At 40.2% G+C, this 22,931-nt stretch overlaps 1 protein-coding gene across 1 annotated transcript; it reads right to left on the reverse strand.

Moving 5' to 3' along the window:
* Positions 1-13,093: 13,093 nt before the first annotated feature.
* On the reverse strand, positions 13,094-22,491 carry LOC109205340 (cell division control protein 2 homolog A-like). Its single transcript, XM_019368053.1, has 9 exons — positions 22,297-22,491; positions 21,104-21,134; positions 20,835-21,019; positions 16,352-16,472; positions 15,935-16,108; positions 15,361-15,524; positions 14,288-14,375; positions 14,130-14,183; positions 13,094-13,479 (listed from the first exon to the last, which is right to left on the reverse strand). The coding sequence occupies exons 2-9, from the start codon at positions 21,110-21,112 to the stop codon at positions 13,390-13,392; spliced, it is 885 nt and encodes a 294-aa protein (XP_019223598.1). The 5' UTR covers positions 21,113-21,134; positions 22,297-22,491; the 3' UTR covers positions 13,094-13,389.
* Between the last annotated feature and the right edge of the window lie 440 nt (positions 22,492-22,931).

A 22,931-nucleotide genomic window follows, 5' to 3' on the forward strand; every position in this document is an offset into this window, starting at 1 on the left:
TGTATGGGTGCTAGAAGGGTTAGGTGGATTATGGTGTGTTTTGGACTCTTGTTCCACTAGATTGTAAAGTGTATGTATTTTGAAAACTTAACAATGATGTAGTAAAATGAAATGAATTAGTAATGTTGTAAATATTTGATCCTTCTACTATTTGAACTAACGGAAACACTCCTTCTCTTTGTCATAAGCGGGTTGGGTAGAAAGTATCTAACAGGCTTGATTGATCGGGTCCACTCGATTGAGCGCCAGTCGTACTCCCCGAGGTTGGGCGTGACAAACTTGGTATCAGATCCTAAGGTTTTAAAGTGTCCTAGGATGTCTCGGAGCCGTGTCTGGTAGAGTCCTTCTTATCAGTGTGTTGTCGACCACATCTATAATTAGGGGGCTACTTAGACATTTAGGAATAATACCCTTCTTTGTTGATCTATATCGTGCGATAGAGCTGAATGTGAGGCCGTTCTCCTCTAACTCGTGCATTGTGCTAACTTTCAGTAAATGGCACCTAAGAAAAAATCAAGAATTGGCCAAGAAGCCGACGCCACCCCAGGAGTGGCTGTTGATTCTCTACTTGACGGTGCGGGTGAGGATCATCCCCCGACTATTACACTACCTGATTCTTCTATACCGGAATAGACTGCACCAGCCCCTACATCTACTGAGGTTGCAACGATCCCTCCCACCGATATTCCTGTTCCACCTCCAGCCCCAGCTTCCGGTTCTGGTATTTCTGATGGGGATCTTAGGGGAGCTATCCAGATGCTGACACAGTTAGTGGCTTCTCAGGCCCAAAGGTTGAATGTTGCACCCACATCTTCTAGTCAACAAGGGGATTCTACGAGTTCTAGGGTGAACGGGTTTCTCCAGTTAGATCATCCAATGTTCATAGGTACTGATCCCGAGGCGGACCCTTAGGATTTCATTGATGAGATGCATAAGACTTTCCGGGTTATGCGCGCTACTGAGACGAAGGGAGTGGAGTTGGCCGCCTATCGCCTGAAAGGGGTGGCATATTCATGGTTCGAGATGTGGGAGGATTTCCGTGATGAGGGGAGCCCTCCGGCGAGGTAGAGTGAGTTTGCGGATGCTTTCATGGACCATTTCTTACCTGCCGAGACTAAGGCAGCCCGTGTCGCGAAGTTTGAGAACCTTAAACATGGTACTAGGAGTGTGTGGGAGTATCACATACAGTTCGCGCGCCTGTCAAAATATGCCATTCACATGATGCCCACCATGGAGGCCAGAGTGTGCCGGTTTATGCAGGGACTTAGCCCTTTGGTTATCAATGAGGTTGCCACAGCTGCTTTAAATTATGATATGAACTATGGAAAGATGGTTGCGTTTGCTCAAGCTACAGAGACCCGCAAGTTGAACAGCAGGATGGAGAGAGAGAAAGAGTAGAAGCAAGGCCCGATCTGCGGGACATCCTGGAGATTCATTTGGTGGGGGAAGATTAGTTTTAGAGGAGGATCGTCAGGGCCATCTCAGTCCTATGCTCAGTCTTCAGCCGGTGCACCGCCAGCAGGGCACAGTCAGCAGGTTAGTCGTTTCATCCCAATCAGGGCAGCAGGGGATTCCACCAACAGGGTCGATCAGGAGGGAGATTCCATATGCAGTGGAGGCCCCCCATGCCCCAAGTGTGGGAGGATGCATTTGGGGATCTACTACATGGACCTGCCAGTATGTTATGGGTGCGGGATGAGAGGCCATATTCAGAGGGAGTGTCGTGTATGCCGCTAGGGTGCGGGCAGGGGCACAACACAGCCATCCAGTTCTACAGCTGCTACATCTTCAGCACCCCCTCCAGCTCGAGGCTCTCCAGCACCAGCAGGGCGTGGTGCAGCTAGGGGTGGTGCTCAGAGTTTAGGAGGACCCAGCCGTTTCTATTTATGAGTGGTCGCCAGAGTGCAGAGGCTCTCCAGATGTTGTTATAAGTATATTGACTGTCCAATCTCATGATGTGTATGCCCTTATTGATCCCAGTTCCACTTTGTCCTATGTTACTCCCTATGTTGCTATGGAATTCGGGATAGAGTCGGAACAGCTTCACGAGTCGTTCTCTATATCTACTCCAGTTGGTGAGTCTATTACGGCCGCAGGTTTATAGATATTGTGTTGTCATGGTACGTGGTCGGGATACCATGGCCGATCTCATTGAATCGGGGATGGTCGATTTTGATGTAATTATGGGGATGGATTGGCTTTAATCATGTTTTGCCAAGCTTGATTGCCGAACTAGAACTATGAGGCTTGAATTTCCAAAAGGTAGGTTTATTTCTTACCTTAAGGCCGCGAAGATGATTAACAAGGGGTATATCTATCATTTGGTCAGGGTCACGGACACCGGTGCTGAGGCACCTACACTTGAGTCTGAGACAGTTGTGAATGAATTCCCAGATGTCTTCCCGGATGAGCTCCCCGGGATTCCACCAGATAGGGAGATTGATTTTAGGATGGATGTGATGCCAAGCATGCTGCCTATATCTATTCCACCTTACAGAATGGCACCGATAGAATTGAAGGAGCTGAAAGAAAAATTGAAGGATTTGTTAGAGAAGGGATTCATCCGACCAAGTGTGTCGCCTTGGGGTGCACCGGTTCTCTTTGTAAGAAAGAAAGATGGAACGCTACGGATGTGTATTGACTACTAGCAACTCAACAAAGTCACAATAAAAAATAAGTACCCATTACCAAGGATAGACGATTTGTTTGATCAATTACAAGGTGCTAAGTGCTTCTACAAAATTGATTTACGGTCCGAGTATCACCAATTGGAGATAAGGGAGCAGGATATTCCGAAAACAGCTTTTAGGACCCGATATGGGCACTTTGAGTTTCTGGTAATGTCTTTTGGGCTAACAAATGCCCCGACAGCTTTCATGGATCTTATGAATCGAGTCTTCAAGCCTTTTCTTGACTCCTTTGTGATAGTTTTCATTGACATATTCTTGTATATTCACGAAGTCGAGAGGACCATGCCGGGAATCTCAGGGCAGTTCTGTAGACTCTTCATCAGCACCAATTGTTTGCGAAGTTCTCGAAATGTGAATTTTGGCTTGAATCTGTTACATTCTTGGGTCATGTCGTCTCCAGAGAAGGAATAAATGTTGATCCTCAAAAGATTGCGGTGGTGAATAATTGGCCTAGACCTATGTCATGCCCCAACCTCGGGAGGCGCGACCGGCGCTCAATCAAGTGAACCCAACTGAGCAAGCCTTATCAAACACTTTCTACCCAACTCAATATGATTAAGGAATCCATCTTTCGATTAATTAGACAATAGGAGGGGTTGTACATTCAACATTGATTGTTCATTTTATATCACAACCATAACCCGTAGTTAGGTTCCATGATTTCCATACAGTTACAATTTAGAGAAAACAAGAGCTTAGAGTTACAACATAGTTCATAGACCCATCCAACACTCATACGTAACCCACACAAACGTCTACGGAGCCTCTATGGATACAAAAGACACATTATGACAATGCCGGCAACAAGGCCCCGGCTATACCTCAAAAGTGGAAGTATACAACAAAGATGTACAACATAACCCCCTTGAAGGAGAAAGGGGGCTCACCAAGACTTCGAAAGGAGGACACTCCGCTACGCGCGATCGGCATTGTCCGCTATGGAGCCACCTACATTCATTTAAAAATGTAGCGCCCCCGACAAAAGGGACGTTAGTACCATGGAATAGTACTAGTATGTATAACTAAACACCATCTAGTTAGAAAGAACTTTCATACAAGAATAAGGAAATCACAAGTATAACTCAAACACTTTAGATGATCACAACATTATCAAATAAAAGAATCATACAATTTTCACATCGTGTTTCCATAGCTTTTTAGTTTCGGGCATTTCATATTGTTCATCATTGTTCACAATACCACCGCTATCTTGAGCGGAGTCCGATCTCGACCCGATCGGCTAGGTTGCCTCATTTGAGACATACACTTCAATCACAAACACAATACCACCATGTGTGCGGCATGGCGTCCGATCTCGCCCCGATCGGCTAAGGCGTTTCCCTTTTCCATCAATCATCTCATTTCAATCTTTGTTTCACATATATCATTTCATGGGCACTTGGGGTCACAACTATCACGTCATATATTTGGTACTAGGCCACATCTCACATCATTCCCAATTTCAATGTTAGATTTGTAATTTGTGATAATATGTGCACACAAGAGCAAATAAAGTTGTAAGCATAGATAAGACTTCACATAGATGGCACAACATATGCAGCTTCAATCTCAATTTAAGGTCTTAAGCATCTCAATACATGATTCATATTCCTCGCACCTTTTCAAGTTATCAAGAATAGCACATTGACCATATTGAGACACATCTTCACGCATATAAGGTTGCAACCCCAAATACATGTGAAACAACAATTTATACAACAATTCAACTTTAATCTTACCGTATTTACACAAATACCAACGGAGCTCAATTTCTAAAAGACGGGGTTTTAGCCATACATACATCAATTAAGCTTTCCCTTAATCCTATAATGTTCCGGAATGTTTTGTACTTCAACATATTTAAGCAATGTAGCACAATTGAACCCATAATCAGGAAAAGATCATAATCTTAGCTCGCTTGAGCATTTTATGAAGCATTGAGTGTTCATTAAAGTCTTATGGTCCTTTTATGCAAGATTACACTAGCCCTTTCACCATGCCTCTCTATTTATAATTTCCACATATCTTCTAAGAACACATGCATGCAATGTAGTCACCCTTATCCCCATGAATTACCTCACTAATGACCCCTTATAGCTATGTTTAAAATTAAAAGTTGAGGTGATGAAGTCTTACCTCCTGGGATGAAGGTTTAGGTGCCTCACTTGATTATCTTCAATGTTTTAACAAGGATTTGTGGAGCAATTGTTGATGAAAAGCACTTCCCCTCTCTTAGACCCTCTTTCTCACTCTAAAAGCACCAGGAAATAGGCTCAAAATGAGCTATTGCACAAGATATAACGACAGGGGGTCGGGTTTAAAATTTAGAAATTTGGAGCCCCGACACCGATCTGCGGTTGCATATGCGATCGCAAAGTTGACATGCGGCCCGCAGAATGGACCGCAAAAATCTTCCCAAAAACCTGAACAAACTGCCTGGGTATGCGACAAGAATGCGGTCCGCATACCTGTTCTGCGGTCGCATAATGCACCGCAGAGCTGCTCCTCGCAAAAATTCTAAGGGGATAATGCGACGACTATGCGGTCCGCATATCGATTATGCGATCGCATAATTGGCCACATAGTTGACCTTAAAATTAACCATCATATTGCTTGACTCTGCGGCGGCTATGCGATCCGCATAGCTGTTATACGATCGCATACTGGACCGCAGAATCGCACTTTTCTGGAAAATATTATTCCTTGACTTTTTAATGCATAGATCAGTCCAAAGGGTCCGAACCGTTACAAATTTCTAACACGTATTCCTAATTTGGCACTACGAGCTTTCGGTTTTTGAGTAAAAGTTTTCTCGGGGCCTTACAACCTACAACTCCAACAGAGATTCGCAGGTTTCTTGGGCTTAGCTAGGTATTACAAGAAGTTTGTGGAGGGGTTCTCTACTCTTGCCTCTCCTTTGACTAAATTGATGCAGAAAGCGGTTAAGTTCCCATGGTCCGATGCTTGTGAAAGGAGCTTCCAGGAGTTGAAATCAAGATTGACTACGGCGCCGGTGTTGACTCTACTAGAGGGCACATATGGGTTCATAGTATATTGTGACGCTTCAAGGATCGGGCTTGGGTGTGTGTTGATGCAACATGGCAAGGTTATAACTTATGCTGCTAGACAACTCAAGAATAATGAAAAGAACTATCCAACACATGACTTAGAGCTTGCGGCGGTGGTTTTTGCATTGAAGATTTGACGTCATTACTTGTATGGGGTCCATGTGATGTATTTATGGACCACAAGAGCCTTGAATATATTTTCAAACAGAAGGAATTGAATTTGAGGCAAAGAAGATGGCTTGAGTTGCTCAAAGACTATGACATCGATATTCTATATCACCCGGGAAAAGCCAATGTTGTGGCGGATGCTCTTAGCCGGAAATCTATGGGTAGTTTAGCTCACCTGAAGGCATGTCGAAGGCCGTTGGCTAGGGAAGTTCACCAGTTGGCTAGTTTGGGAGTTCGTCTTGCGGACTCTAATGACGGAGGGGTGATTGTGCAGAATAAGGCTGAATCATTGCTTGTGGCGGAGGTCAGGAAGAAGCAATACAATGATCCATTGTTGGTACAACTGAAGGAGGGGATTTAAAGAGAAAAGACCACAGCTTTTTCTCTTGGCTTGGATGATGGTACACTATAGTACCAAGGGCGGCTGTGTGTTCCAGATATTGATGGTCTTCGAGAAAGAATCATGGTGGAAGATCACTCTTCCAGGTATTCCGTGCACCCAGGTTCTACAAAAATGTATCATGATCTCAAGGAAGTCTATTGGTGGAATGATATGAAAAGGAATGTGGCGGACTTTGTGGGAAGATGTCCGAATTGTCAGCAAGCGAAGGCCGAACATCAACGTCCTGGTGGGTTAGCACAAAGCATAGAAATTCCAATATTGAAATAGGAGATGATTAATATGGATTTTGTGGTAGGGTTACCGCGCAAGTTTGACTCAATTTGGGTTATTGTGGACCGACTCACAAAATCAGCAAATTTCTTGCCAGTCAAATCTACCGACACAGCGGAACAATATGCTCAGTTGTATATCAAGGAAATAGTCAGGATTCATGGCACTCCAGTTTCCATCATTTCCGATCGAGGGGCTCAGTTCACAGCTAATTTTTGGAAGAAATTTCAGCAAGGTTTGGGTACGCAGGTAAATCTTAGCACAGCCTTCTATCCACAGATTGACGGGCAAGCAGAGCGGACTATTCAAATGCTTGAGGACATGTTGCGTGCTTGTGTTCTTGATTTCAAAGGTATCTGGGATGATCATTTTCCACTCATAGAGTTTGCTTATAACAACAGCTTCTATGCTAGTATTCAGATGGAACCATTTGAGGCATTATATGGGAGGAGGTGTAGATCTCCTATTGGGTGGTTCGAGGTTGGAGAAGCTGAATTGATAGGACCAGACCTCGTACACCAGGCCATGGAGAAGGTTAAGATCATTAAGGAGCGGTTGAAGACCGCCCAGAGCCTCAAAAGTCCTATTCGGATGTTCGTCGGAGAGACTTAGAGTTCAAGGAAGATAATTGGGTATTCTTGAAGGTTTCCCCCATGAAGGGTATTATGCGGTTTGGAAAGAAAGGGAAATTGAGTCCGGGTATGTCGGGCCGTATAGAATTATTCAGAGGATTGGTCATGTAGCGTACAAGCTTGAGCTACCACCTGAGATGTCATTAGTGCACCCGGTATTTCAGGTGTCTATGCTGAAGAAAGTAATCGGGGATCCGTCGCTTATCGTGCCAGTTAAGACTATTGAAGTTAATGAAGAGCTGTCATATGAAGGAATTTCAGTTGCCATTCTTGATAGGCAAGTCCGGAAGTTGAGAAATAAAGAAATTGCCTCCATAAAAGTGCTATGGCGAAACAACCAGGTTGAAGAAGCTATGTAGGAAGCCGAGGAAGAAATGAAAAAGAAGTACCCTCACTTGTTTGAATAGCCATATAATAGTTACTATGAAGTTACTTCCTATAAATTTTGTATCAGTTGTTCAATTAATGTAAAGGTGTTCTTTTGGGTTATATTATGCTTGCGAGGCCACGGTTGGTATTGTTATGAGCTTTGTTACATCGTTGGGTTGTGCATATATTTGTAAGATATGTTTCGGGGGCTGTCTGATAGGTGGATAGGCCTAGTTATAAAGGAAACTATGGCAAAAATTTTGGGAATGTAAGGAGTTAGCCAAATTTGGGGCTACTGGTGTGTGGTGTGAAAACTGAGTTGCATAGGGTGATACTGAGTGAACCTTAAACCTCATTCGAGGACGAATGATCTTAAGCGGGGGAGGATGTAAGACCCCGTAAAATTCTTCCTAAAAATTGAAATTTCGTGGTGCCAAGTTAGGATTATGTGTTAGAGATTGTTGACCGAGCCGCGGTTCGGACTTTTTGGATTGAACTGTACGTTAAAAAGTTGAAGGAAATATTTTTGCAGAAGCAGGCATTTCTGCGGCCCATTATGCGGCCGCATAATTGCTCTGCGGACCGCAGAATGGCCGTAGAGTGAAGCAGTATTTTTGGCCAATTTTGTGGTCAATTTTGCAGCCAATTATGCGACCGCATATCCATTTCGCGGGCCGCACTTTGGTAGCATAATCGTCCTTGGACTTTTGCGAAGGGAGGTTCTGCGGCGCATTCTGCGACCGCAAAACAGATCTGCGTGCCGCATAACGGCCGTAGAGTGAGGCAGACCAGCCTAGTTCCAAGGGCCACTTTTCGCGGTTATTTTGCGGACCTCATAACCATTATGCGGTCGCATATGCGACCGCATAACCTGTTCCGGTTCTTCATTTTGAGGTTTTAAAACCTGACCCAACTTCGTTAAAATGGAGGTAAGGGCCACTTTTTAGCTAGTTTCTTATATCTTTAGGGAGAGAGAAAGAGAGTAGTAGAGAGATAAGATGACCTTCATCAAATTTACTCTTCAATTCTTTCTCAACACCTTGAAGATTATCAAGAAAGGAACCTAGTTCTTCTTCCTAAGAGATTGAGGTTGCTAAATTCCATATCATCTTAAAGTTTAGGGGAGCTCAATTGAGGTATGTATGGCTAAACCCCCTTCTTCTTAGAATCGAACCCCTGGCGTTCGTGTAACTCGTGTAAGTCCCTAAATTGATCATACTAGAATTGACTGCCCTAATGTGTTGTGTTGAAAGATTCATGTTCAATATTTGCTCTATATGTTTATCATGTCATCATGCCATTTGAGGATGTGTTTAAAATGTGGAATATGTGTTGAGAAAGGTTAAGAATTTATGTCAAGAAACGAATAAAGGTTGCTGTGCCAATTTGTATGAAAAGCCTCTGTGTGCTTAGGATATTCCAAGCTTTACCTTATGTGTGCAAATGCCTTACATGATAGGCCTTATTGATGTTGATGATAATGTTATTTGAATGTATAAAAAGGGAAACTTGAATTGTAAAATACGGCCAAGTGCCAAGAACAGCTTAATAAATGAGGCCACTCGTGCCAATGTATTGAAAGAAGGAAAAGAAATAGGAAGTGAGATGAATGATTTAAAGGATGATGTCTCAAGTGAGATGGACTAGCCGATCGGTCCGTGATCGGACTCCATGCCGCACATATGGTGCTAACTGTGCTGGAAATGATGATTGAAATTGTGGATATGGTTGATGTCTCAAATGAGCGGGTCGAGATCGGACTCCGTCTAAGAACACGGTGGTATTGTGGATTGTGGTACATGGCACTAAGATTACCAACCTAATAAGATGGAAATTGAACCTAGAACTTATGTGATCCGTACTTGATGTATTAGTATTTGTTTGAAGCTCTTATTGTACATCATGACTGCATCCCCTTCGTTTCATGGTTCATTCTTTTAAGATTGGTGTTTAGCTTTACACACTAGTACTATTCGACAGTATTAACGTCCTCTTTTCCTGGGGCGCTACATATTTAAATGGATGTAGGTGGTTCCATAGCAAATAGTGTTGATCGCAGCTAGTGGTGCATCATCATCATCTTCCCAGTAGACTTGGTGAGCCCCATTTCTTCCCAGGGTCATGTAGTACATCTTTTATTTATATGTTTACCACATTTTGAGGTATAGCCGGGGCCTTGTTGCCGGCATTATCATAACTATCTTTTGTATCTTTAAAGGCTCCTTAGACATTTATGTGGGTTGTGCATGGGTGCTAGAAGGGTCGGGTGGATTATGGTGTGTTTTGGACTCTTGTTCCACTAGATTGTAAAGTGTATGTATTTTGGAAACTTAACAATGATGTAGTAAAATGAAATGAATTAGTAATGTTGTAAATATTTGATCCTTCTACTATTTGAACTAATGGAAACACGCCTTCTCTTTTTCATAAGCGGGTTGGGTAGAAAGTGTCTAACAGGCTTGCTCGACCGGTTCCACTATGTTGAGCGTCAGTCGCGCTCCCCGAGGTTGGGGCGTGAAGAATTTGTGATTATACCTTAGATTTAACATCAAAATTTACGAGAATCTAAAGGAAAATTTGGGTTAAATTATAAAATCTTTCAAAATATATAATGATGATTTGAAGGACGAATTGGTATCGGAATTTGATAATTTTAGTATAGTTGAACTCGTATCGGAATGGGTGTTTGGGATTTGTAAATTTTTATCGGGTTCCGAGGTGCGGGTCCGGGAAATTGACTTTTGTTGACTTTTTGCAAATTGTGTAAGGATCATAGCTTTGTTAATTGAAATTATTTTCTCTTGCATTGTTTGATGTATTTAAGTCGTCTTTGGCTAGATTGAGCCGAGCAGTGGTGAATTGGTAAAGGAAAAGCTAAATTGAGTATTGAATTGGCCGAATTGAGGTTTGAGCATAATCTTGGACCGGAAAGTGGGCTTTGAAGTGAGGTAAGTCTCCTTTCTAACCTTGTAAGAGGGAATTAACCCCATAGGTGAAATAAGTCGATATGTGTTCCTATTTGTAGGGGCTACGTACGCACGAGGTGACGGGAGTCCGTACGTAGCTACTATTATGCTTAAGTCCGGGTTGTCTAGGACTCAAATAATGTTATACTTGCGATGTCTGCAATCTTCTTGTTAATTTGATTGCTTAAATCACATTGAACTTGGTAAAGGAATTTTAAAAGGATAAAATTCGTTTTCTTGACCGTTAAATGAGAATTTGCATTTAATTGCCCCTTAATAAATTCTTGATTTGGTTGTTTGAATGTGTTTATCTTTTTGTGGAGCGGGCCGAACGCCTCGGCAGATTTAATAGATGCATATATGGTTCGAACCGTTCGACCCTCGGCAGTGCACAATTTATATTTATATGTTGGATCGGGCCGTACGACCTCGACATGATTTGCGCATGATTGAATTGATTGCTTTGAAATTTATAATTAATGATATTGCCTCTTTGGCCTGAGATAAATTATTAAATGATGAGAAATAAATTTGGAGATTTCTTAACTATAAAAGAATTGCTTACTTACTTCATAATATTGAGCTTACAGCCGTTCTATACAACCCATATTTAAATTATATCGTTGGCAATTTTACTTATAGCCCATAGTAAGTGTCGGAGTCGACCCCTCGTCACTACTTCTTCGAGGTTAGACTGGATACCTGCTGGGTATGCGTTGTTTTCGTACTCATACTACACTTGCTACACATTTTGTTGTACATGCACATATATATATTTAGTGACCTTGTGGGTGCAGTGGCGTGGTTAATGCGGGGACTTAAGTGAGCTGCATTCCATATTACGATCTGCAGCCAGCAGAGTCTCCTTCAGAGTATTTATATTTTCTTCCCTATCCAAATTTGTATTCTGGACAGATGCTGTATTTTATTCTATTTCCTAGTTGATGCTCATGCACTTGTGACACCGGATTTTGGGATGACTATTGGTTATTCGGTATTGAGATTGTTAAAAACATTATTATTTACTCTGAAATTTCCATCTTCTACTATTTGATTGAAGGAAAACTATGATTTCAAAAATATTAAAGTGAGGACCTAAATTAAGTATTTAGTGTTGGCTTGCCTGACAACGGTGTTCGACGCCATCATGACCTTCAATGGATTTTGGGTCGTAACATGTATAATGTGTATAGTACCTGTACAACCTGTACATCACCGTGTTCCTCTTCTTCTTATATTATGGGTATCTTTGCTTATGTAGTATTATATTTTTCTACGTTGGATCACTAAAAGTTTTAGATTCATTGTAAAAATTAAAAAGGGGATTATTATTTGTGTAAAATTGGAAGAAGTTTGGTGGTTGTGGAGAAGATGGTTGGGTTTGATGGAATTTTGGGGCTGAAAGGATATTTTTTTACGGGTATTTCACTAGGTATGAAGGATTTTGGGATTGATTTGGCGGGATTTCAAAATTTTTAACTACTAACATTAAGTTTAAAAAAAGGTTAGGCGACTATTAGAGGTTGGGCTAGCAGCTATTATGATTGCATTGAGGAGCCAGAGTCTCTCGCTGGTGTTCTGGGTTTCACTTGCTAGCCATATAATTAATTGGTTTTGGGCTATGAATTGTATACCTTATTTTATGGCTACTAGTTGTCATTAGTTTTCACCGAATGGCTACAAATAAATTTCTCCTTTTTGTAGACTCCAATTTGGACATATTTAGAATCCTTGTGCCTCTTGTATCATAAATTGATTTTTTGTCATGAAGTTATCGTCAATTGATCCTTGTTTAATTCTTAGTCTTTGCTCATTTGCCTTTAGTAATTAAGTGTTTCATTTTCTTATATATCTAATGGAAAAAATTCAAAAATAGCCAGATTTACAAGTGGTCATTCACAAATAGCCACAGTTTCAAAAGTAATTGAAATTTAGCCACTTTTCATGTAAAGATAAATTTGAACGAAAACACTGTTCAAAATCCGGAAAATTACTCCAGTATAATATACTGGAGTTTCAGTATAATATACCGGTCCAGCAAAATATACTGGACCAATCTCCAGTATATTATACTGGAGCTTTCTGCTTGTTGGAGTTCCAGCATAATATACTGGAAGTTCATACACAGGTGCACCGATCTCCAGTATATTATGCTGGAGCTTTCCGTGTTACAGCAAAATAGTGGCTATTTTTCAATGACTTGGCAAACGCTGGCTATTTTTAAATGACCAGTCCGAAAACTGGCTAGCCTTTGCTATTTTTACGCATCTAATTACTAGTTAATCAATCCAAAAGCAAGCGTTTGGCCTAATCATGGAGTGATCTCCTCATCCCTAGTATGGCTTCTTGGTGGATCGGTGATTCGACTCACGTTGAGTAATTATATTTGATAACGACCTCCTACCCTAATTGTAGAGAGTGCTTGAACAACATTAGCTTGCATTCTCAGAAATGACGCTTTGGGATAAGCAAAGACTCCAGTAAATAAACTCACTTTAATCCCAGAGAGTACTATAGACAACATTAATGGCACCCTGAAATAAAATTTTAAATTAATGTAACAAAACAGTATCCAGAACCACAAAATACAACCAAAAGGAAATTGTACTGAAACTATGCTTCAACACACATGGTACACCGAAACTGGAATAAGAATATTCATCGCTGTGCCAGGACCACTCTAATAAGGATTGTATGCTTTGGAGGAAAATATAATTAGAAGGAAAAAAAAAAGGGAAATGAAAGCCTAAAGATAGCACAAATTAAGAACAAAACCTTGTAGATAACACACCCAAATATACATCAAAATGAAGGTACAAAGAATCACGGAACAAAACCAATATCTTTGAAGTAGTCATGCTCAAGGGCGCTCCGGGCAGTGATTCTCTTGCTGGGATCCAGGCAAAGCATTTTCTGAAACATCAATAAGCCAGGACATTGAGTAATGGGGCCACATAGATCAGCGCAATAGATTTGAGTCTAAAATGTCAAATCATATCATCTGATCATCAAACACTACTCACTGTCCACGCGTAAAGACCTACTCATAATGCTAATAAAAAGAGAAGTTCCGAAGTAATTAATTGAATTGAGAATATGAAAATTTCTAATTCGCATAGAAACAAACTGCATCATAACAACCCACCTCCCAACGTCCTCGAAATAAAAAGGACAAATCAGAAGGAAAAGAAAAGAGACACGCGAAGAAAGGAAACAAAGAGGCATAGACTGAAGAGACTGAAAAAGTATAAGAATGCAGATCATGAACCAATTAAAAAGAAAAACGCACAACACAAGCACAACAATTGGAACACCCTTTTTCTTTAAGAAAATTAATTGTCAGTCTCTTGCTGCTGTTAATGGTTCAATGTCCTTCAACTGTCTACTGATGTTGCAATTTCACGGGCAGCGATTCACAAAGCAGTTAATTGTAGATGCTTTTTATGTCTTCCATTAAAATATCTTTTTCATTAGGAATCAATCGCAAAAGATGGAGCTTCATTCAAAAACATGATTAACTTTCATGCTCATAAGATACAGATACCATTTATAACGTAACTTACACCAATGAGATCAAGGCCTGGTGCATCAAGATTTGGGACTACAGTTGCCAAGTCCTGCAAGTTTAAAGGGCACCAATTAAATAATCCATACGATGTTATCCTTGGTCTAGCAGGAGTCAAATTGCTACGGAAAAAAACCATAGAGAAATCTAAATTACCTTAGGTGGCCATTTTGGGAAAGCAGATTTATAATCAGGCAGAGAAGTCACTCCAGGCCATGCATCCTCATTAGGAGTACCCATTACTCTTCATAGACGGAAAAAGTAGAGAATCATGACATCATTGGAAATATTCAATAATCATGAAGCACAAGGAATGAAACACGAAACCTCACTCTAGCATTCCCTTTATACAGTTTGATGAAATTCATACTTTCAAAACTTGTTAACACTGACATTCCTTGATTCAAGAAACCTCACTCTAGCATTCCCTTTATACAGTTTGATGAAATTAATACTTTTAAAACTTGTTAACACTGACATTCCTTGATTCAAGAAACCTCACTCTAGCACTCCCTTTATACAGTTTGATGAAGTTAATATAAAACTTGTTAACACTGACATTTTGGTCATAAAATTCATGAAGCCAATATAAGAACCTTCTTTTTATTTTATAAGGACCAATATATGATTAAACCCCCTAGAAGGAGAAGTAAATAGAATAAAAAAAAGTTTTAATATGGAAAGTAAACAGAACAAATTATTGATATGCATATCAACACGAAGAAATTGATATCACAGGCCATCCGACGGTGAAGTTTACAGTATTCCGAACCATGAGTCTTGCTCATGCCCTTCTATTCTGTTCACCCAGCACCCTACATCGTGCCTGCTTTTTGAGTCCTAATTATTTTGATCATGATGGATAACAGAGGCCAGAAGGATGTTCCATGCCTATTTTTTTCTAAGAAGGGTCAGTTAATTACAAGGATGAGAAGGGAATTTTTAGATAAGGAGAACAACCTTCCATTATCAAAGTATTTTTGGATATGTTCTTTTCATAAGAAATAATGCCTTCATGAAAGAACTAAAGATGCATATTTTTCTTATCAGTAAGAAAAATATAAGGAGAACAACTTCCATTATCAAAGTATTTTTGGATATGTTCTTTTCATAAGAAATAATGCCTTCATGAAAGAACTAAAGATGCATATTTTTCTTATCAGTAAGAATTGGTTATGTATACTTTTTTTGAGAAAGGTAACAAAAGAATTGGTTATGTATATTAAAACCTGAAAATCTTGAAAAGTTCGTCAATCTCGGAGTCACCCGGAAACAGGGGCCGCTGGTTCACCATCTCAGCAAATATGCAGCCAACTGACCAAACATCAACAGGAGTAGAGTAGTTGCGTGCTCCTAGCAATATTTCTGGTGCCCTGTACCATAAGGTCACCACCTGAAACAAAATATCAACTATTAAAGACCCAATAAAACAACAGTTAGAAAAATATCCTTGCTCAAACTAATGATGGGTATATCAGAGCAGGAAATGCAGAAGATAAAAGAGTCTTATCTTAAATGATTGGGGACAGACCCCTGATCAAGCTCTTTATCTTTATCAACTAAGAGACAACTTAAAGCTATAAAAACTAAAGAAAACTCTGAAGAGAAGAAAAAAGTTGTTCGTACAGAGAAGATGTATCAGATCTTGAAGAAAGACATTAGATGTAAGAGAAGTTTATGCTTACAGCTCATAACTAGTTTCTCGTCTGTCCCATCTTCTATGGAACATTAGAAAATGGTAAAAACTTAAGAGGAGGCACAATGAGAGTTTCAGAGAGCTAAAACTATGTGTATAGTGTATACCTCATGAGTGAAAGTTCTGACAGGAATACCAAAAGCTCTAGCCAATCCAAAGTCTGCAAGCTTTAAAGCATTTGTACGTTTATCTATCAGCAAGTTCTGAGGCTTCAGATCTCGGTGAAGAACTCTATGAGAATGACAATAAGCAATACCACGGAGTATTTGATACAAAAACATCTGCAAAATAGGAGAGATTACTTCATTGATGACTGTGAACAAGAAGCCTGTGAACTCGGGAAAAATCATTAGATAGTGATACTTTCTCAATTCACATAATGAAACGATCTTAAATTTAAGTATTTATGGTCATGGTGCCTCTCCCTCCCTCTTCCACAAAGATGTTAAATAGAGTCACACAATTCATCAAGCAGAAAACACATAATGCAAACACCTCCAAATGATCATCCAGTTTTTACTCACCTTTACAAGACGCGGATCCTTGGAGAATTCTGGACATGAATCCATATGCTTCTTCAAATCCAAGTCGAGATATTCAAAGACTAGATATAATCGCTTCTCACTGTGCACCACATCTTGCAACCTGTAACCAGATAAGAAGAAAACTTCTTACAAATTCAAAAATAGCTTTCCCATCTATAAAAGAAAATTTCGATACTGGCATCCAAGTTACAGATATGTACATGTTTGGATCTGCTCTCTAGTCTTCAATTCCTTTTGACTCAATCAGCCACCAAAAAATAAAAATAAAGCAGCACTCCTGAACTCACTAACCCCATAAGGGTGCAAAATCTATTCATGCCAACCCCCGGTTCTCCTTCCATGTATGGCTGTAGTTTTACTAAACTATCTTGCTACGGTAGACATCAGCATGATGCCTACACTAATACTCATGCGCACACTCACACATTGCAAATTTCATCAGGAAACTCTTCATATTGCGAATGACACAATTAGTCAGTGCTATGCTCATGATCCCATTGAACACAAGCCAACCAACTCTATATTAGGTCTTTTAAGTATAATGCAGTGCCCATAATCATCTCCAACACAAATTTGGGAATCGCACACTTCCTTCACCCAAGATGCTCATCCATGCTCATCAACATATGCTGCCTATCTTATGCTCAAGGTTTCAACCTTACTAACTTGCAAGCTCCTTCCGTGCTACTTGAGCTTTAGATTTTGTGAGTGCACATGCCCGAGGGGTGGCTAAAGGAATGATCATCCCTCACCAGCTGTGCGCATTTTTGTTACATGGACATGGGTGTGGATATCTGATGTGTGTGCAGATTTAGAAGTCGAATTCATCATCCCCTAAATCCAGTGGCGAACCTAGAATTTTTAACTTGTGGGTGCTCATCTGCCTTTAATCTAGAGTATCGAGTTGTAGCTAGTCATGGAAGGGGTGCTTGGTCAATCTATTTGTATGTTAATACTAGTTTCCTATATAAATCTAGTACTTGCATAAAAAACAATGGGTGCTCAAGTACCCACTAGTCAATAAGTAGGTCCGCCAGCTAGCTCATACAAACAATAGATGGGAAGTTCAGAAGATGTCTCGTCTTCTAGCTACTTTTTTATTTAATAATCACGGTGTTCAGGCCAGCTTGCGTGCACCTCGACTAATTCTATAAGATACCTGCTCCTCCAACCAACAACAGGTATCAGGTAACTCTATCCACCAAGGCTTGGACAGATGGAAAGAAATATATAGTGTTTTTGTACCTGAGACCATGGTTCTTAACCCACTTCATTGACCACTAGGCCACGCCCTTGGGGTAGTCTCATCTTCGAGCTACTATGAGCTTAAATATTTCTGAAAGAGCTCTATACTCTCAAACCAAAGAATGATTAATAGGCTCTGTTAGTTAGTTAGCTGATATGTAAATAAGCATAGTCCTATATGGAATAGGAGTAGTGTAGGTTTGGTTTATTGTTATAAATAGGGTACTTGTATTATAGTTAACACATGTGAATAATATATTTTTCCGTGCATTCTCACATGGTATCAGAGCCGTGGTGGTGAGACACATCCGGGAACTAGAATACAGAGCCAAAAGTCATCGTGCCTCAATTTTCTGGCGACTTTTCAAAGCTTTTACGTCATCTCTCTCTTTCCGTCAGTATTGTGCAAAATCCAACACTACCACAAGATCCGTCATTGTCCGACGATCAAACCCCAATGCACATCTCCGGCAACAGCCTCCTCACGCGCCCTCACGCACCGGCGAGTACGACCACTTCCGGCCATTTTTTGAAAAAGTTTCTTCAGAACAGTTGGGTCGCCTTCTGAGTGTGACACCACCCGTACTGTTTTCGTTTGATTCTGACCACTTTGAGTTTTTCCGGCAACTACACTGATTTTTTTCGGCAGCTACAATAATTTTCCGGCAAAAACAGTGTCTCCTTCGTCTGTTTCGGCGAGTTTTCAATTGATTCTTTATGTTATTTGGTGACAATTTTATAGACCTCTCTTCAATCCAACGATGTCTTAGGGAGTTGAAACTTTCGGGTCTAAAAACCCGGGCTCTGGCAGTTCCGGTGTAATGATTACCTCAAAACCTTTAATGGGAAGTTCAAACTACTTAGCTCGGGCTTCGTCTGTCGAGTTGTGGTGTAAAGGTCAAGGTGTTCAAGATCATTTAATCAAGAAGTCTAGCGAAGGAGATGAAAAGGCCAAAGCACTTTGGGAGAAGATCGATGCTCAATTATGTAGTATTCTGTGGCGATCTATTGATTCCAAGTTGATGCCCTTGTTTCGTCCATTCTAGACATGTTATTTGGTTTGGGAAAAGGCTCGCACTTTATACACTAATGACATATCTCGTTTCTATCATGTGATATCGTGGATGACAAATTTAAAGAATCAGGAATTAGATATGTCTACTTACTTGGGACAAGTAGAGGCAGTCATGGAAGAATTTGAGAAGTTGATGCCAGTTTCTGCTAGTGTTGAAAAGCAACAAGAGCAGCGACGGAAGATGTTTCTAGTTCTTACTCTCGCTGGACTTCCTAATGATCTTGATTCAGTACGCGATCAGATATTGGCTAGTCCGACTGTCCCCACAGTTGATGAATTATTCTCTCGATTACTTTGCCTCGCCGCAGCACCAAGTCACCCAATAATCTCATCACAGACACTTGACTCATCTGTTCTCGCATCCCAGACAATGGACAATCGGGCATCTCAAACTATGGAGAATAGACGAGGAGTAGGTCGTTTTGGAAGATCTAGACCCAAGTGTTCTTATTGTCATAAACTTGGACAACACGCGACGTGTGCTATTCTTTACATGGTTTGTCATCCCCCCATTATGCTTTTATATCTTCTTTGTCATATCTTCAGGTAAGACAACTGTTGGTTGTCGTTGGGTTTATGCAGTTAAAGTTGGTCCGGATGGCCAGGTTGATCGACTTAAAGCCCGTCTTGTTGCCAAAGGATATACACAGATATTTGGACTCGATTATAGTGATACTTTCTCTCCCGTGGCTAAGATAGCATCAGTCCGCCTTTTTCTATCCATGGCTGATGCTCGCCGTTGGCCTCTATCAGTTGGACATTAAGAATGTTTTTCTTCACGGTGACCTTGAGGATGAAGTTTACGCGGAGCAACCACCTGGTTTTGTTGCTCAGGGGAAGTCTCGTGGCCTTGTATGTCGCTTGCGCCGGTCACTTTATGGTCTAAAATAGTCTCCTCGAGCGTGGTTTGGTAAGTTCAACACAGTTATGCAGGAGTTTGGCATGACTCGTAGTGAAGCTGATCACTCTGTGTTTTATCAGCATTCTGCTTCAAGTCTCTGTATTTATCTGGTGGTCTATGTTGATGATATTGTTATTACTGGCAATGATCACGATGGTATTACCAATCTGAAGCAGCACATCTTCCAGCACTTCCAAACTAAGGATCTACACAGATTGAAGTACTTTTTAGGTATTGAGGTTGCTCATTCTAGCTCCCGTGAATAATATATTTTCCTGTGAGAATTCACAGGCTCCTTAAATTACAAAATGTCTCTAACCATTCTACCTCCTACAAAAGTTACAAATTATTGCACAACCCTAAATGTGTGTGTGTGTGTCTATCTATGACCGTGGTTTCCGGTCCAGCTTGCTTGCACTCGACTAATTCCACGGGGTATCTGTTACCTCCCACCAGCACAAGTACCGGTGACTCTATCTACCAAGGCTTGGACAGATGGGAAGAAGTCACTTCGTGTTCTTTGCCTCCGCGAGATTTGAACCTGCAACCTCATGGTTCTCAACCCACTTCATTGACCACACCCTTGGGTGTAACCCTAAATGCATATATATGGAAACAAGCCTGCATTTATAGATGCATAACTTTTATACTACTTCAATCTAAAACGTTTAGTTCTTGAAGTTTCCAATTATCCAGAATCTAAGTTACTATGATATGGTTTTATCATCCCTACTGCAAGATGTACCAAAATATAGGTCTATATCCATAACGGTAAAGCCCTTATGCAACCCAAATACACTCGAATAAGCGTAGGATATAGAGGGGGGAGTTTTCCATAGTAAGAACGGGTACATCCAATGAGAAGCCTTCAAAGCAGTAAATATGTACAGCTAGATCGGCAATCCCAGAGCAGAAGGAAAGCATCTCCCACATATGGACTCCATGTTGTAGAATTTCAGAAGCTTGATACTTATACAGCGGAACAAGGGATAAACGGAAGGTGGCCAATGCTAGAAAGCAAATTAATAGTTTACTATTGTCAAGATACTATAATAGCAAAGGGCCTGCATAAACTGATATGGAGGGGAATTAGAAGTATGCATAAACCATGTAATCTACATTGCATTTATCGAATAACCACAGGAAATAGAAAATACAGCCTCAATCACTCTCACTGCAATCGCATCCATACAGTAATCATTTCATAAGTAGAATACAAAGACCATACCACTACAGTATACCTCACAATGTTTGCATGCTGCATCTCTTTCAAGAGAGAGATTTCTCTAATAGCTGTGCTCGGCACACCCTCATCTTCCTGCTCCAGCCGAATTTTCTTCAGGGCAATAGTTTCATTCGTTACACGATCACGAGCTTTGTATACTACACCATAAGTTCCTTCACCAATCTTTTCAACCTTTTCATACTGCAATTACCCCCAATATCACTATCCAAATAAGCATCAGGTAAAACAAAAAGAAACTAAAAATACAGATGAAAACTCCTTTACCTGGTCCATCTAGGTCAAGCTGGACGGACTCCTGAAAGGCAAAGCAGGAGGAGCAAAAGAGTAACTCAGATGAAAAGAGGTAGTAAGAAAGAATTTGCCAAGGATACCTTTTATGTCTTTTTGACTATGATCAAGTGCAGTATCTGTTTTCCTATTTTTTTAAATTTGGATTAATGTTCAGTTTGAAACTATTGAAGACATAATTAAGTAATTAAAAGTGAGTTATCTTTAATAGCTTAAGCTTTTAGATGAGATGGACACACACTTTAAAATGGTATCAGGGCAGAGAGGTCCTGAATTTGAGTCTCACCACCACCTATTATCAAAAAGAAATTTTCGCGTGTTTGGCTCATGAAAATAAATAAAGCCCCATGTGATGGGGCGTGTTGAAGATAATTATGTAATTAACCGTGTATCCTCTCTACTAACACGGTTACCCTCCCCAGACCCTATTTATGGGATCAAACTGGGTTTGTTGTTGTTGTTGATTCTCTCTAATAACTTAAACTTTTAGATGAGATAGTCATACACTCCAACAAAAACTGCTACTGACACAAAGCCTGGGAGGAAGCTTTTCAAATGGTATATTCATAGAAAAAACTGAATACTACCGGATAATACTTGCCAGGGGCGGATATGGAGGGCGGAAGGGGGTTCACCAAACACCCTTCGCCTGAAAATTACACTGTATTATATTTTAAATCCCTTCGACACAGCTCAAAAGCATAGCTTAGTAGTCAATGGATTCAAAACATTTGTGAGGTCGTTGGTTCAATTCCCACGGGCCATAGTCTCTTTTAATTTTTTTAACCTTTTCTTTTTTGAATCCCCTTAGAGAAAATCCTGCTTCTGCTACTTGCAGTTATAAAATAAAGAGGAAAATTATTTTGCACTCGTTTCATGCTTTTGGTGTCTAGCAAGCCATTTCAATTCAAGCAACACCAATTAATGTTCCACTAGAAAACCATCTTAACATACATTACAAATCAAAATAGAGATCTCCAATTTACTTAAACAAATAATCAGCTCTAAAACCCCCCATTCCACCTCCCACCCCGAGAATCAACAGGCACAGTGATCAGCAGCAAGTAACAAATTAATAGGAACTCCAATTTTTTGGAAATTAACACAAAAAGGAGATGTAATTTGGAAAATGTGAGTAGGGGTAAAGAGGGGAAACAACTGTGACTCACTTGAATAGGAAGAGAGAACGAAATCAGCGTTGTGATGCGCAGAATTGGAGATGAGCACTGGCTGAGACGGGGTAACTGTAGATGTACTTGTACCACTGGGAACACTTGGTGGACTTACAGTCAGCTTTACTTTGTTAGAGGGAGCAGAAAAAAGATATTTCACCGAGCATATTCTACCTCAAATTAAATTTTAATGTGTGTTTTTAGAACTATATTACAAGTACTAAAATATGGAGTAACAATAACATAACACATTACACATGGATAATTAGATGATTGAATAGTGAAGACTTCATTAAATTTGTGAAGATTCATAAGCAGGATGATCAAAGTGTATATTTTAATTAACTGAAGGTTAAAGATGCTTTGCAAATTTTTCTTCAATAAATGGAGAAAAAAAAAAGTATTCATAGTGAGAGCGCGTAGACCTTGGATGCTTTAACAGCTTGTTTGGATGGTTGTTATATATCGTTTTATAATGTATCGTATTTTATTGAATTATAGTGTACTTTATATATTGATATATTGCATCGTTTGCCATTGTCTCATAATATCACGCACCACCAATATAAATAATAAACTTACAATATTCGGTAAAGGATAAAATAAAATTATTTAATAATGATGAAGGGTGA

The sequence above is a fragment of the Nicotiana attenuata genome, unplaced genomic scaffold (genome assembly GCF_001879085.1).
Source record: "Nicotiana attenuata strain UT unplaced genomic scaffold, NIATTr2, whole genome shotgun sequence".
Classification (NCBI taxonomy): domain Eukaryota; kingdom Viridiplantae; phylum Streptophyta; class Magnoliopsida; order Solanales; family Solanaceae; genus Nicotiana; species Nicotiana attenuata.

Coding starts and splice junctions, on each gene's coding strand:
- LOC109205340 (XM_019368053.1), bottom strand. Junction 16,473..20,834: donor CAGCATGCAAACATTGTGAG/GTATACTGTAGT, acceptor ATCTGGTTACAG/GTTGCAAGATGTGGTGCACA. Junction 15,525..15,934: donor TCAGAACTTTCACTCATGAG/GTATACACTATA, acceptor ATTTTGTTTCAG/GTGGTGACCTTATGGTACAG.